Genomic DNA, 15,155 nt, shown 5'->3' on the forward strand with positions numbered 1-15,155 from the left:
CAATTCGCATTTCGCGCGGGTTGCCGTCGGGCCGTGCCGACGGACGCTGGTCGCGCCTGGCGTCAGACTATTTAGTGCTCGCGTTTTGCTAACGTAGCGTCGATGTGCCCAGCGTGGGCGCGCGTCAACGTGACTTTGGAGTATATTGGGCCCTTCAAGATGCGCACGCGGCCGTTTCGCTAGCTCCACATATACCGAATTTCTTGTTACGTAACGTCAATAAATGGTGAAATATATGACTGGTGCAAACATGATAATCCTGACACGCGTGTCATGTAAGAACATGACGACATACGACGCTCATTGCATTCTCGCGGCCATTTCGCTAATTCCACATATACTAAATTTGGTATCGCATGACTTGAATACATGACGAAAGTAAACGACACATCCAAACATGATAATCATGACACGGAAGTCATGTATCGCATCATTTATCCCCACCTCCCAACGTTGAATTGATTTTAAAGTGACATATCAACATTTCTCACTTGGGCTTCGCATATCATGAATTCCCACTGTACGTGGGATCTGCCATTTTTTTATTCAAGCACACTGAATACACTGCGCGCTAGTTTTCGTGTTTTCTTCATCTCAGCACACTGCGGTGCACACACAGTGAAAGAATATTCATGAACATACACAGAACCCCGGCGTTTCGACAGAGAAAACAAGGTGCATGTAGTCAAATTCTGCTTGTAGCACCCCATTATCACAAATAAAGACTGACCCCCGTGTTCTAAAACGTCCCTTCACTCTACGCTTCACCTTGACTTGAGAAAGTCGATGGGAGCGCCGTCCGTGTGCTCAGATTTGGGTGCACGTTAAAGAACCCCAGGTGGTCTAAATTTCGGAGCCCTCCTCTACGGCGTCTCTCATAATCATATAGTGGTTTTGGGACGTTAAACCCCACATATCAATCAATCAATGATGGGAGCGCCGTCTCTAGGCACGGCAAATCACTGCATATCAGCGATAATCTGCTGTGATTCTTAAGTAGCGCAGCGTCATTTTTTAGCCGAGCAGTGGCGCAGTGCTCAACTCTGTCAAGTGAAGAATAAAAGCAGAGTCGAGGAGCGTTTGTGAATACGGGGGTGAGATGTCTTCGTCGCACAACGTTTAGTGCAGATTATCGGCCCAGTTCCGCCACTAACAATGATATTGCCACGCGTTTTTCTTATTTTCACTTTTGTTTCATTCGGTTTGCGCCCACAAAGCCTGGCTGAAGAATGCTCAGCGCAAGCTTCGCATCATTGTTCGAAAACGCTCACGATAATTGTAGATCGTTCTGTCAGGATTGCCCGCTAGACGCGAACACTCGAGGTTATTCCAGTGCTTGCGCGAAGACCAGTGATTAGGCTGAAATATTCAACGACACATGTATAAACACCACAGCGCTTCGCCGCTTGTCAGTTTGATCTCCGGCCAACGATATATGTTCGCCGCAATCATTGCCCATGTGTTGCTGCAATCTGACCTTCAGTTTCCTGGCCACAAGTTCGGCCGAATAAATAGTTTCATCTGAGCAGCGAGTGTGCCCTCTTCGTCCATGTGAAGACCACGTGACCATATCCGCGCGCTGGCTAGTCAAACGGTAAGCAAGAGGCGCTATATCAGACGGCGTGGTTCAAAACTACACTCTCGAATCATCTGCGCATGCGCGAGCAGAGGATGGCGCGTGGTCGGAGCGCTGGCCGCATCGCGATGCCACGCGCTTCGAGGTTTCCCTAAAGTGTGACGCAGCCTGTACGTATTCGTCAGTTGTTCTTATCGTCACTATTGAACTCTGCTACCTAAAATATGAATGTCTGTGTTTTTATAGCGGTCAAAACGCCAAGAATTGCGTTTACGTGTCATTTCTTGTTTAGTGGTATGAAGCAACACATCTCTGTTGTGACGACATTAGGAATGGGCTTGTCCTTGTACAAAAGATTCAGCGAAACTTCTGGGAAAGTTCACTGTATAACATGTGGCGTTTCACGTCTGAAAACTATGATACGATTACGAGAGCCACGAGTTCACTATATACAATGGCATAAAATGCACCACTACCGCACAAGCACGAGAGGACAACACAGGCGAGCGTAAACTTACAACAAAATTATTTTTCGTCGCATATCAGATTACACGAGTGACAGACACAGAACTTTATTGAGGACCTGAGGAACATTACCTCAACGAGGTGGAGCAGCGGGCCGTTCCCACGTCGGAACGGGTGGGCCGAGCGTCCCCGCCACGTCGTGGGCCCTCCGGACAGCCCAGAGTTGATGTGCAAGTACTGAGCTCCTGAGTGCAAAGCTCCATTCCTCTTTGGTCATGTGCCGAGAATCGCGTAATGAGGGGCACTGCCAGCGCATGTGTTCTAACGTAGATACGGCGCCACAATCTGGGCATGTTGGATTAATGCTTTCAATGAACTGGCTGTTGGAACGAAGACTGGTGTACGACCTGGTTTGAAGCATGCGGAGGGTAGATGCCTGGGCCCTACAAAGTTGCATATGAGGAAGGGGGAAAATTCTTCTGTCCATCTAATAATGTTGGGTCACCTCGCTGAAAGTGAGGAGAACATCCCTAAAGACCATTAGGTTGGAGTCTGAAGATCCCGCAGGCTGCCCAGCACGGTGAGTAAGTTCGCGTGCTCGGGCGTAGGCGATCTCGTTTAGGTTTGCCATGGAGGCCAGATGTGATCCGAGGTGATCCGGAAACCAAATTATGGCATGTTCTGAAATATCCCTATTACCTAAGATGCAAGCTACTTCAGCTGACACCGATCCATATACAAAGGCTTGCACTGCTGCTCATGAGTCTGTATAGATGTGTTGCCGGGAGTCGCCTAGGAGAGCGAGAGCTATGGCTACCTGTTCAGATTTAGCGGGAGTGGTGTTCCTGATAGACGCGGAATGAATAACACAACATGCGTGGTCAACTGCAACGACCGAGAAGTTGGCTGTTCGACCGTATTGCGCCGCGTCTACGAAGCATGCAGACTCCGGGTTTGCACGAACACTCTTGAGCAGTGCTTCACCCCTGGCCTTCCGCCTGTTCGCGTTGTGCGGCGGATGTACGTTGCGGGGGAACGGAGCGACCATAATGTTGGCCCTTTGCTTCTTAGTGAGAGACTATGTTCCTCTTCTACCGCACTATACCCTAGGATTGTCAGGATGCTCCTTCCTGCAGCCGAGGAGGAGAGCCGCACCATCTGAGCCATATGCTGTGCCTCGATGATCTATTCCAACGTGTTGTGTATACCCAACTGCATGAGGCGTTCTGTACTGGTACCCGAAGAGACCCCTAGCACTCTTTTGATGCTCTTGCGGATAAGGAGATGAATCTTAGCCTTTTTATGACTTTTCCAACAGTGCATGGCAGCAACGTTAGTAATGTGGCTTATTTATACAGCGTGGAATAGCCTTAGTAAATAGTCCTCTCTCAAGCCACCTCTGGAGTTGGAGACCCTAAGGATAAGGCAAACCATGCTTGCCGTTTTAGCTGTGAGCTTGTTTATGGGCTGTCCATTTGTGCCATTCACTTCTATAAGCACTCCAAGTACTCTTCTTACCTCTACCCTAGGGATGATATGACCAGAGCTGGTGGGAAGCACTATATTGATATCTGGAAGGGTGACCCAGCCTCGAGGCTTTACACCCCTTCTATTAGGTCTTTAAAGCAAAAGTTCCGCCTTTGTTGGAGAAAGTGTAGTCAAGTGCCACTAAGAAAAGCTTCGGTGTATTCTACAGCCTGTTGTAGTGCCTATTCTACTCTGCCCTCACTGCCGCTCGTGCACCAGACAGTGATGTCATCGGCGTAAAGGGTATGACATATGCCTTGTATTTGCGAGAGCGTCTTGGAAAGCTCACAGATAGCGATATTAACCAGAAGTGGCGAGACCAACCCTGTGGTGTACTTTTGGAGCCAAGAACGAAGGGTTCTGATTTCAGATATCCCATCTTTTAACATAGCCTTTCTCCTTTTGAGAAAAGAGCTGATGAATGCGTGGAATCTATGCCCCAAGCGAAAAGTAGAGATGGAGTTGAGAATATGAGTATAGGAGAGATGGTCAAATGCTTTCTCTAAATCTAGTCCCAAGATTGCCCTGACATCTCTCGTTTGAACGTCGATAATCTGGTGTTTAATAAAGTTCATGGCATCTTGGGTCGATAATGCCGGTCGGAAGTCAATCATGTTGTACGGAAATAAGCCATAATCTTCAATGTGTTGAGTGATCCGGCTATTAATGACGTGTTCGGCCACCTTTCCAATGCAGGATGTAAGCGATATGGGTCTTAGATTACAAAGGTTCAGTGGACGTCCCGGTTTTGGGATAAAGATGACTGACGCAAGCATCCACGATTCCGGGACAGTGCCCTGTTCCCATACCTTGTTAATCTCGTCCGTGAGTATTTGTATGAAATTATCGTCCAGATTACGCAGAATTCGATTTGAGATACCTTCCGGGCCTGGGACTGATCGACTATTTAGTTTCATGAGAACCTCCCTCGCATCAGCCGTGCTGAAAGGTTCGTCTAAAAGCTCCACGTGTGGACCCTCGTAAGGGGGATAGTCGGCATCACACGAGAGATCAACTGGCAGATATTTTTTCGCGACGCATTCGAAAAGTTTTTGTTACGAGTCTTCTTGTTCAGCCATATGGAGGATTTTGTCTATTGCCCCCTCTGGTTGGATTTCGAGTTCGATTATTTTAACAGGTGCTTCAGCAAGTTCCACCTGCCTCCTGTGCGCATCTGGCTATCGACCGAGTTGCAAACTTCATCCCATTATTGTCTAGAGAGCGTCTGACAGTGTTCCTCAATCTGGTGATTCAGCTCGGCGATTTTTTATCGCAGCCTACGGTTCAGTTTCTGTCCCTTCCATCTGTGAAGGGCGTTTTTAGCTTCGAGCAAATGCGTTAGACGGCTGTCCATTCTGTCAACCCTAAAATCAGTAACTATGGACTTGGTAGCTGCACCTATATCCTCCTTGGGCTGTGCCACCCAGTGATCGGAAGAATCTGGTGACTTCCAGTTCTCACTTTTCTGTGCCCTGATTTCGCGGGAACGATCCCAATCCGTGAACTGAAATTCCATTGGAGGTCTGGTCTCTATTTCCATCGAATTGACGAGAATGTAATGATCACTGCCAAGACTTTCGTTGAGATTGTGCCAGGTTACCGACCCCGAGTTTGCCACGAAGGTTAGGTCCGGGGTAGTGTCCCTAGAGCATGAATTTTTAATTCTAGTAGGGAATGGAGAATCAGTGAGTAGAGTTACGTTGTAGTCTGAAGCAGCCTACCAGCGTTAGTGTGATGATATCCCGACTCCTGATGTGGGGCATTGAATTCCCCGGCAATAATGAGTAGGGCTCTAGCTGCCTTTCCTACTGCCCTGAATATTAGCGACGTGAAGCGCTGTCTTATGTCCCTAGGAGTACTGTAAATGACCAGGATGAAGAGGCTCTTTCGAAGCTGCCCACTTGGTACAACCTCGACAAACAAGTGTTCAGTCTCACTATGGCTCATGGAAAGATCGTGAACTACGGCTGTAAACTTCATCGAGACAAGGGTGTAGATACCGCTTGCATCTTGCCCGAATAAGCAGTGGGACGTATAGCCCGATAGGGTAAATGAGTCCGTCAATGTTTCTTGGAGTAGGACAATCTCCGGCTTGTTAGTATGAGACCGAATGAATTGCTGAAGGACCGCCTTTTTACGTAGGGATCCACACCAGCTCCACTGCCAAACTACGATGTTGCTATTACTAGTCTGACCCGCCATGATTGCAACTTTAGTTTGATTTGCCTTGCGGCACATTACGTATATGGGCCTGCTTTCCACCCTGCAGAGTGGCCCTAGCTTTGGAGATACCCGATGAAAATGAAAGACTTGCCACTGTCGAACCTGACAGCCCACTATTACTCTTGAATTCAGGTGTTGCAACCCTAATGCTCAAAGTTGAGAACGCTTCGCTGAGGGACTTGAGCGTGTTCCTCAATTCGGCCTGAAATTCTTTCATGTCGTTTTTAAACTCGTTAAAGTCAGATTTGAGATTTTTCAGCCCCTCATCTCGTGAAGGCTGGGACATAGCTCTCTTCTTCGCGGAACGTTCGTCTGCAGGTGCCTCAGACGGCATCTCAATGGGCACGTCTGGTGTTCCCGATGGGAGAGGCGACTTCGAGGGCGACGACGCGGTCACCAATTTTAGTTCAGCTACCTCTGCTTGAAGACGCTCAAAAGCGCTCCTTAGCAAAGCGTTTTCGCGTTCGAGTTGTGCAATCCTAGCCGCGCCATGCTCTGAATGTGGATGCACTTTCCTCGTTACCACGGATGGCGTTCTCTTGGCACAGTCGGCCCAGCGAGTATCCCCGACGGGCGGCGTTTGTAGTCAAACAGCAGATGGGCCCTTAGATCGCGAGCGTTCCCTGAATCTGGAGCGACCGCTCTTGGATGATGACCATGGTGCGGGTTGTCCAGTGCGCCCTCTCGACGGCAATCTGCTGCGGCTCCGCAGCTGCTCGATGCCGGTCGGCGCTGGGGACTTGGTGCGTTGACGTTCACGTCTTCGTCGGCGAACTACATATGGTACTTGAAAGCGTTGTCTGCGCAGCCTGTCCGCTGTAGGGTGAGGCCCTCCACATGATGCACACTCGTAGGTGCACACGTGATCCTTGTACGGTGACGCCTCGCTGCAAATTCTGCAAATCACATCTTCTGGCACCGGGCACACGTCGGCGCGATGGCCTAGCCTTCCGCATGCATAGCACACATCGGTTTGTCTACGGTAAAGCGTGCACCGTAACATACTTTGTCCACATATCACGTATTTAGGCACTTTCAAGCCGTCGAAGAGAACGATGACCGTTGTGGGGTTTTTTATGCGCTTGACCTCCAGTGCTCTCGGATTTTTCGGTTGAACAATCATGCTGCTCAGCTGCTCGTGATTGAAGTCTAGGTTGACGCCTCTGAGGACCCCCTTACATGTGTTGTCTGGTGCGGCCAAGTACGAGCTGACTTCATAGCTGGCTTTCCCGACTGTCATTCCTTAGACTCTTGAGTATGATCGGGTGTTCTGTTCAGCCGGTGTACTCACGACGAAAATGTTCTGCGTGGGGTTTGAGTACACAATGACATCGGCTATCTCGACCGGGCTGAGTTGCGCTGCCAACGTCAAAGCATGGGCTACTTCGATTTGACTAACATTCTTGACGTTCATGTCTCCTCGGGGCTGACGATGACTATATAGTGCTCCCTTGGCAGGCGAGGCAGTCTCGAGGCAGCAATGACACGCTTCTTTACGCTGGTGAGTGCATGACCTCCGCCGGAGACGCCACCACGTTGTATCAAGCTTGCAAGCGCGTCTTGCTCGGACGCACCGTGTTGCTTGCGCTTCAAAATGACCGTTGTCCAGCCGGACCCAAGGCACTCCTCAGGGGTATAATGTCTACCCCTTCTACTTCAACTTGCATAGACATGTTTTTGTTCACAAACGCACGGCACGCAAGCTGCCGCGCGAGGTGCGGCACAAGAGGCGCGGAATGCGTTCGACGTGGCCTGGCAGAAAAGTTCCAGAAATTCCACAGTGGGATCACTCACCGAGACAAGTTTGATGTGACCGGTAGCGCAAACTGTGTGGAAGAACTTGAAGCTCAGCCACAGAGACCAAAAAGTTGCATCCGAAAACATTTACTGAAACAGGAGCCGACGTTCATACAACTGCACTAGTCGGGGCCCCCTGCCGGAATCCTACACGAGTGAAAAGAGAAAAAATTGGCAGATCTCACATATCCCAAGCACGAATAAGGAAGGTTGATATGCCACTTTTAAATCACCACAACGTTACGAGGTGGAGGTAAATTATGCCGTACACGACTTTGGCGCCATGATTATCGTGTTTGGATGTGTCGTTTACCTTCCTCATCCATTGACGTCTCGAAACACCGAATTGGGTATATGTGGAGCTAGCGAATTGGCTTCGAGTGCATCATGAAGGGCCTAATGTACTTCAATGTAGCGTTGACGCGCGCTTGCTGGGCACAGCGACGCTACGTTAGCAAAACGCGAGCACTCTATAGTCTGACGCTAAGCGCGACCGGCCCGACCAGCGTACGTCCGCGTGGCCTGCCGGCAACCGGCGCGAAATGCGACTTGCTGCATTTGGCGCCGATGCGTTACCTAGATAGCTCGGCGTCTGCCTCTTTTCGAGACGGAGGGACGCCCGACGTGTTCGAACGCGCAGAGTCACAGCAACGCCGCGCGCGCCTGCGAGTATATGGCAGGACCGGCGCCTGGCGTGACAACGCCGGCGTGATGCGACGAAACGGATGCCGGCGCACACACGTGCCGGGTCACGTCGAAGTGTATTAGCGCCTTGACTGTGGCATGTAGTCATGTTCTCACAGGACACGCACCTCATGATTATCATGTTTGCACCAGTCACATACATTCATGTGATGTAATACCAAATTTGGCATTTGTGAAGCTAGCGAATCGGCCACGAGCCCATCACCAGTGTGGGGCGTAGTCATGTTGTTACATGACACGCATGTCGTGATTATCATGTTTGGATGTGTCACTTACCTATGTCGTCCGTTTGCATCACGTAATTTTGAATTTGGTATATGTGAAGCTAGCGAAACGGCCGCGAGTGCATCATGAGCGTCGCATGTAGTCATGTTGCTACATGACACACATGTCATGATTATGTTGGCACCAGTCAGATACCTTCGTCATTCATTCACGTACCGCAATACCAAATTTGGTACTTGTGACGCTAGTGAAACTAGCGCGGCATGTAGTCATGCTGTTACATGACACGCCTGTCATGATATTTATGTTAGGGTATATCGCTTGAGTTCACCATGCAATCATATCATACCATACTAGTTTTGCAACATGTCATGTGAACGAAACCTCCGCAAGAGCAGCAAGACAATGAAATGTGAATCATGACATTCATGGCATGCATGTCAGGATTTTCATGTTATGACTAGTCAAATATACTCGTCATATAGTCATGCTATGCAATACAAGGTTTGGTATTGATACCATCATTCAAACGGCCAGGAGAGCTAAAAGTCGTAGGCGGATAGATAGATAGATAGATAGATAGATAGATAGATAGATAGATAGATAGATAGATAGATAGATAGATAGATAGATAGATAGATAGATAGATAGATAGATAGATAGATAGATAGATAGATAGATCGATATATAGATAGATAGATAGATAGATAGATAGATAGATAGATAGATAGATAGATAGATAGATAGATAGATAGATAGATAGATAGATAGATAGATAGATAGATAGATAGATAGATAGATAGATAGATATATAGATACGCTCAGAGTCGCCGAAGTTCGCTAAGAAATGCTTCGCATTTAAAACAAAGATTTCAGCATCGAACTCGTCATTTTCAATGTCTGTTCTCCTTCTTGTATTCACTGAAATGTATTTAAGCACTGAATGAAGCCCCACCATGGTGGTCTAGTGGCTAAGGTACTCGGCTGCTGACCCGCAGGTCGCGGGTTCGAATGCCGGCTGCAGCAGCTGCATTTCCGATAGAGGCGGGAATGCTGTAGGCCCGTGTGCTCAGATTTGGGTGCACGTAAAAGAACCCCAGGTGGTCGAAATCTCCAGAGCCCTTCACTACGGCGTCTCTCATGATCATGTGGTGGTTTTGGGACGTTAAACACCGCATATCAATCAAGCACTGAATGAAATAGAAGATCTCATTACTGCATTGCCACAGTTATGTACTAACACCCACTGAAAATCGAATCAAGTACCGAAACTGTTATTACAGACATACCTCGACAACAAATGAAAATTGTTGTGATTGTGACTGTCGCAAAAGAAATCTAACAGCTCAGCGCCACTAAACCATACGCGTTCGCCTAGGCTGTTAATAACCGAACCAGCCAGGGTGGTTTAGTGGCCAAAACATTCGGCAGCTGAGGTCGCGGAATAAAATTTCTGGCCGTGGTGGCCGCATTTTAGATGGAGGCGAGAATGATTGAGGCACGTGTGCTTAGATTTAGGAGCATGTTCAGGAACCCCAGGAGGTCGTAATTTACAGAGCCCTCCACTACGGCGTCTCTCATAATCATATCGTGGTTTTTGGGTCGTTAAAACGCAAAATATATATTATTATTGCTGTTTGCTGAAGTTACATGACACCATTGCCCTTTTTTTGCGCAGATCAACGGCGCCATCAAGAAGCTGGTGGAGCAGCATTTCATCACGTGCGCGGCCAACACGACGACATCTTTCGTGTACCTGCTGGAGAGCAAGGTGCAGGAGCCCCCTGAGTGCCCCCAGTGTGGACAGGCCGGTTCCCTCATGCGATTCCACTCAGCAGCGGTGCACAAAACCATCTACGCCACCCTCACTTATGACAGGTATGCGGGCCACACACGTCTTCAACAGCGTACCATTACTACGGTGAAAGCCACGAAGGAAAGTAAGAGAGGAGGGAGCATTACTTAACACCCATTCTTCGCAAGCCAACCTATTTTGAAGCCGGCCGTATCAGCTCAACACGTGAACTCCTGCGTAAAAATCACGCAAGAAATGAGATTTCGCGAGACTCCATGCTGTAGAACCTGGTAGTCTTGAATGTAAGCGCGTTTGTTCAGCGCAGTTCTCAAACAGTGCGGCCGCCTCCCGGAGGAGGTTACAAAAAATCACAGCATATCCACGAGGTCAATAATGACGAGTTGGGCGAAACGGACGGATGGATGGACGGAATCACAGACGAACTGATGGACGCTTCGCCTTACCCATCAATGTCATCATCATTCATGGATATGCTGTGACACCGTTTTTATTGACGTGTAATGCGATGCAATTGGCTACTACGACTACGACAACTATGACGGCACGGGACATAGACCCACGGCGTAAGGGGCTTCGCGCCTAAAATAGGACGCCACAGATAGAAGTAAACCTACAGCGCACTCTGACGTTTTTATCGCGTGTTGGGTTGGTGAACAACTATATTCAAACCAGCAGATTGAGGTGTGGGCTTATGAATGACCCTCCTTCACAAGCATTTATTGCCCAATTTCTTCCTGTGTCGCTCAATTTTGATTTTGTTGGCTTCGAAGTTTGCGCTATGTCGGAGTTCTGCTGATTTCGAGGGGTAGAACTGCTACTTTGGCATTTCCTGTCTACTGACGAGTTGTGCGTAAAGGTTTTGTGATCTAATCGGCTACTCCTATGTGACTGTTACGTTGAGTATATATGTCGCGGGCGGTTTCAGTGCATAAAAATTAAACGCGATAACTTTCTTACTACTAAAGAATGCATAGGTGCTGCCTTTAAGGCTACATGCGTCCTTATTTGTTGGCGTTTTTGGGTGGTAAAAAAAAACCTGGTAAATAGATGTAAATCTAGACAGTCGGCAGTCAGGTATACGTACAAGTAATTACATCTATGGTTAGCCTAATAACGTTGGATGGAAAGGTAACGAGCGAATTATTTCGTACGAAAGCAATGACGTATTTGCGTCACTCACCACAAAGCGTCAGCTTGAATTGCGTGTTTAGAAAAAAAAATCACAGCATATTCATGGAGTGCATGATGATGAGTGGGGCGAAGCATCCGTCAGATCATCTGCGCTTCCGTCCGTCCGTCCGTCCGTTTTTTCTTTCGTCCCTGCGTCTATCCGTGCGTCCAATTGTGCATTCGTTTGTGTGTTCGTTCGTGCGTGTGACCCTCTGTGCTTCCGTCCACGCATCCGTCTGTCCATCTGCCCGTCCATTTAGTGAACACTCCAAGTACCCCCATCTCGCATCTTTTCATCTTATATTCATCATATAGAAGTAGCGCCATCCAGGGGACATTCCAAGGACGAAACGAGAGGTGGCATGGCCGCACCAGAGGAGCGGCACGCGCACACTCTCTTACGGCCTGCGCTTCATGTGTAGTTCCCACCTTTCACCGCCGCTAGATCATGGCACTGCGGCCCAATTCTCGCTAAACCTTGCTAAAACCCAGGAGGTTACGCCCAGTGGGTTTAACGTGGCGACCTTTTCTGGTCAGACAGTGCTCAAAGTGCATCCTTCTGTAGTTAGTTTTTTTAATAAACTTCAAATTTAAAGCATAACTTTTCGGAGATTAGGTCACCGATACTCGTCTCTGTAGGATATTTCAGCAGAAACAAGAGAAGTAAACGTTTATTTTGAAACAGTGCCCCGAGCAATTCCCGGTGTCACCCTGCCAGCAGAAACAAGCATCTTTTTATTCATAATTAACGTGCGCGGGTTTCCTCCTCAATTTAAAAGGGTGCGCGCGTGCCGCTCCTCTAGTCTGGCCGTGGAGGTGGCAACCTGCTACTAAAAAGACGGTGACATACATCGCGAACGCACGAGTCACCACAGCGAGATAAGCGCACGCGTGAGCGTCCACCCTGCCCCGTTTCTGCGGGGCAAAGTACGTGTGAAAGATGAGGGCGTGCGCCGCCGCGTCGTCACGATGTGGCGACGCGAAGTCATTGCACCATCTTGCTAGTAATGCTGAAAACACGACAGTTCCCAACGAGATGCTCGCCACCAGCGGTAAGTGGTAGATATAAATAGCTTGCTGTTTGAACGTTGAAGGAGGTGCTTATTCGTGGCTCAGTGGCTAACGCCTAACGCTCACAAATCTGAGGTCCCACGTCCAATTTTGCACGCCGGAGTCTTTTTTCTGGGCTATTTTTCTTTCTTGTATATATATATATATATATATATATATATATATAAAGAACACAAGCGAGTACACGTACGAAAGAGCAATACTTTTATGCCAACGTTTCAGCCGTGGCACGGCCTTCGTCAGGGACGAAGGCCGTGCCACGGCCTTCGTCCCTGAAGGCCGTGCTTCAGCACGGCCGTGAAGGCCGTGCTGAAGGCCGTGCTGAAGGCCGTGCGTCACGAAGGCCGTGCTTCCCTGACGAAGGCCGTGCCACGGCTGAAACGTTGGCATAAAAGTATTGCTCTTTCGTACGTGTACTCGCTTGTGTTCTTTATACGTACCAGACCCCTTGAACTTCCTGCTGAATATATATATATATATATATATATATATATATATATATATATATATATATATATATATATATATATATATATATATATATATATATATATATATATATATATATATATACGATGAGTCGCGGCGATGCTGACGGCAAAATTCAGCCGCGAGTGTCCAAATAATTGCTATCGCAAAAAAAAATTTAAACAGTTCAGATTACTTGGTACACTACTATGGGAGAGCAAAAAGCCGTCCCATGGGCCTCCTCGAAAATACAGACGCTGTGCCGCAGCTTGAATTGTTTGTTTAGAAAAGATAGTTAATGATTTAGAGTACTTGGTACTCTGCTATGGAAGAGCTGAAGCAATCTATGCGGCCTTACTTGATGAGGCCGCAACAGAGACGGGAAGAAGTATGTGTGTTTAGAAAAAGTGATTAACGATTTTCAGTACTTGGTACTCTACTATGGGAGAGCATAGATAGAGCCATCCCGTGGGCCTCACACAAGTTTTTGAACTGAGAAAGCCGACTGTTCGCTAGCTCATGTGCTTAGACAAAAAGGTCAGCGCTTTGGAGTACTTCGTACTCAGCTATGGGAGAGCACTGAGCCGTCCCGATGATTATACTCCCGCGGATAGCGAAGCGCCTGAGGACCATGGGGAACGATAAGTGCAGGCAACACGTTCAGCAGCTCGTAAGTGTTTCTGGGTGTTGTCCTGCATCTGAGTGACGCAACTAGCGCTGGTGGGCGCCTATGCTTGAAGATAACTATATTAAATTTGCCTGTTTGTTTAGGTAGTGTACAATCATATGAAGTGCGGCATAGGTCACGCAGCATAGGACTTCTAATAAAGTAATATTGCAAGGAATAAGTTATGTCTACTTAGCGTAATGCCGCCTCGTTAAACAGGTGCATGGCAAAAAGCTAGTAACAGTGTGCAAAGGAACCCTGGCAACGTTTAAGTATGTGCGAACTTACGCAGTGAAAAGGTCACAAAAGATAGAATTTTTCAACGGAGAGGAGGATCCCCTACTTTGTGGGCTGTTGCACGGGAGTACAAAAGCTGACGTCATGGTTTCGGCCCTCCATTTTTGGGGGGTCACTTATGTTGACAACAGCCCAGAGGGGCTTATGGCGGTGCCCAGGGAGCCTTCAGTAAAAATGTCTATAGTAAGTGCCCAAGAAAGTTCGTACCAGCTCTTATTTCTTAGTATCTGCTTGTGGTCACGGGCTTTCTACAATATTTCAGAGTACGCACTTAAGGTACAGTTATTCTGCCATGAACAGACATGAATTCGTTCGAATGCAGTTCAAGTTAGACGAACGCTTCAATATGCAAGAGTGCGGGCCACATCAGTCACTTTACGTTGCAGGTGAATTAACACGTCAGCTCGAATTTCAATCAACGGGCTGCATGAACACCTTGACGTAAATTAAAGCTTACGTAAGACCAAGCAACATACTGCAACAGGCAACAACTCGAGTATCACGATAGTTTAAAGATACTTACAGGCGTGGATGCATACAGCGGCACACGTTATGTCACCCGCAAGGGAAACGCGTCTTACAGTAGTATTAACATATAATGATCCCGTAGCTGTTGAAATTAGAACGTTACGCAAATGAAACTGTCTTAGACACGTTTACTTCTTAGCGCTAAGTGCACAAGCGTGCTAAATCTATGAACACGTGTTAACAGATCTCAGCTTACGTGCCTTAACACGATCAATGCATGTGTAGTTCCCACCTTTCACCGCCGCTAGATCATGGCACTGCGGCCCAATTCTCGCTAAACCTTGCTAAAACCCAGGAGGTTACGCCCAGTGGGTTTAACGTGGCGACCTTTTCTGGTCAGACAGTGCTCAAAGTGCATCCTTCTGTAGTTAGTTTTTTTAATAAACTTCAAATTTAAAGCATAACTTTTCGGAGATTAGGTCACCGATACTCGTCTCTGTAGGATATTTCAGCAGAAACAAGAGAAGTAAACGTTTATTTTGAAACAGTGCCCCGAGCAATTCCCGGTGTCACCCTGCCAGCAGAAACAAGCATCTTTTTATTCATAATTAACGTGCGCGGGTTTCCTCCTCAATTTAAAAGGGTGCGCGCGTGCCGCTCCTCTAGTCTGGCCGTGGAGG

General features: G+C 47.9%; 1 protein-coding gene across 1 annotated transcript in view; it reads left to right on the forward strand.

Annotated features, from left to right (window-relative positions):
• The window catches only part of LOC119172912 (adenylate cyclase type 10), a 96,414-nt gene that overhangs the window by 31,580 nt on the left and 49,679 nt on the right, over positions 1 to 15,155 (forward strand). The window contains exon 20 of the mRNA XM_075893195.1: positions 10,197 to 10,396. Within this exon, the coding sequence (XP_075749310.1) occupies positions 10,197 to 10,396 (200 nt within the window). The remainder of the gene's footprint in view (positions 1 to 10,196; positions 10,397 to 15,155) is intronic.

Source organism: Rhipicephalus microplus, chromosome 4, assembly GCF_043290135.1.
Source record: "Rhipicephalus microplus isolate Deutch F79 chromosome 4, USDA_Rmic, whole genome shotgun sequence".
Classification (NCBI taxonomy): domain Eukaryota; kingdom Metazoa; phylum Arthropoda; class Arachnida; order Ixodida; family Ixodidae; genus Rhipicephalus; species Rhipicephalus microplus.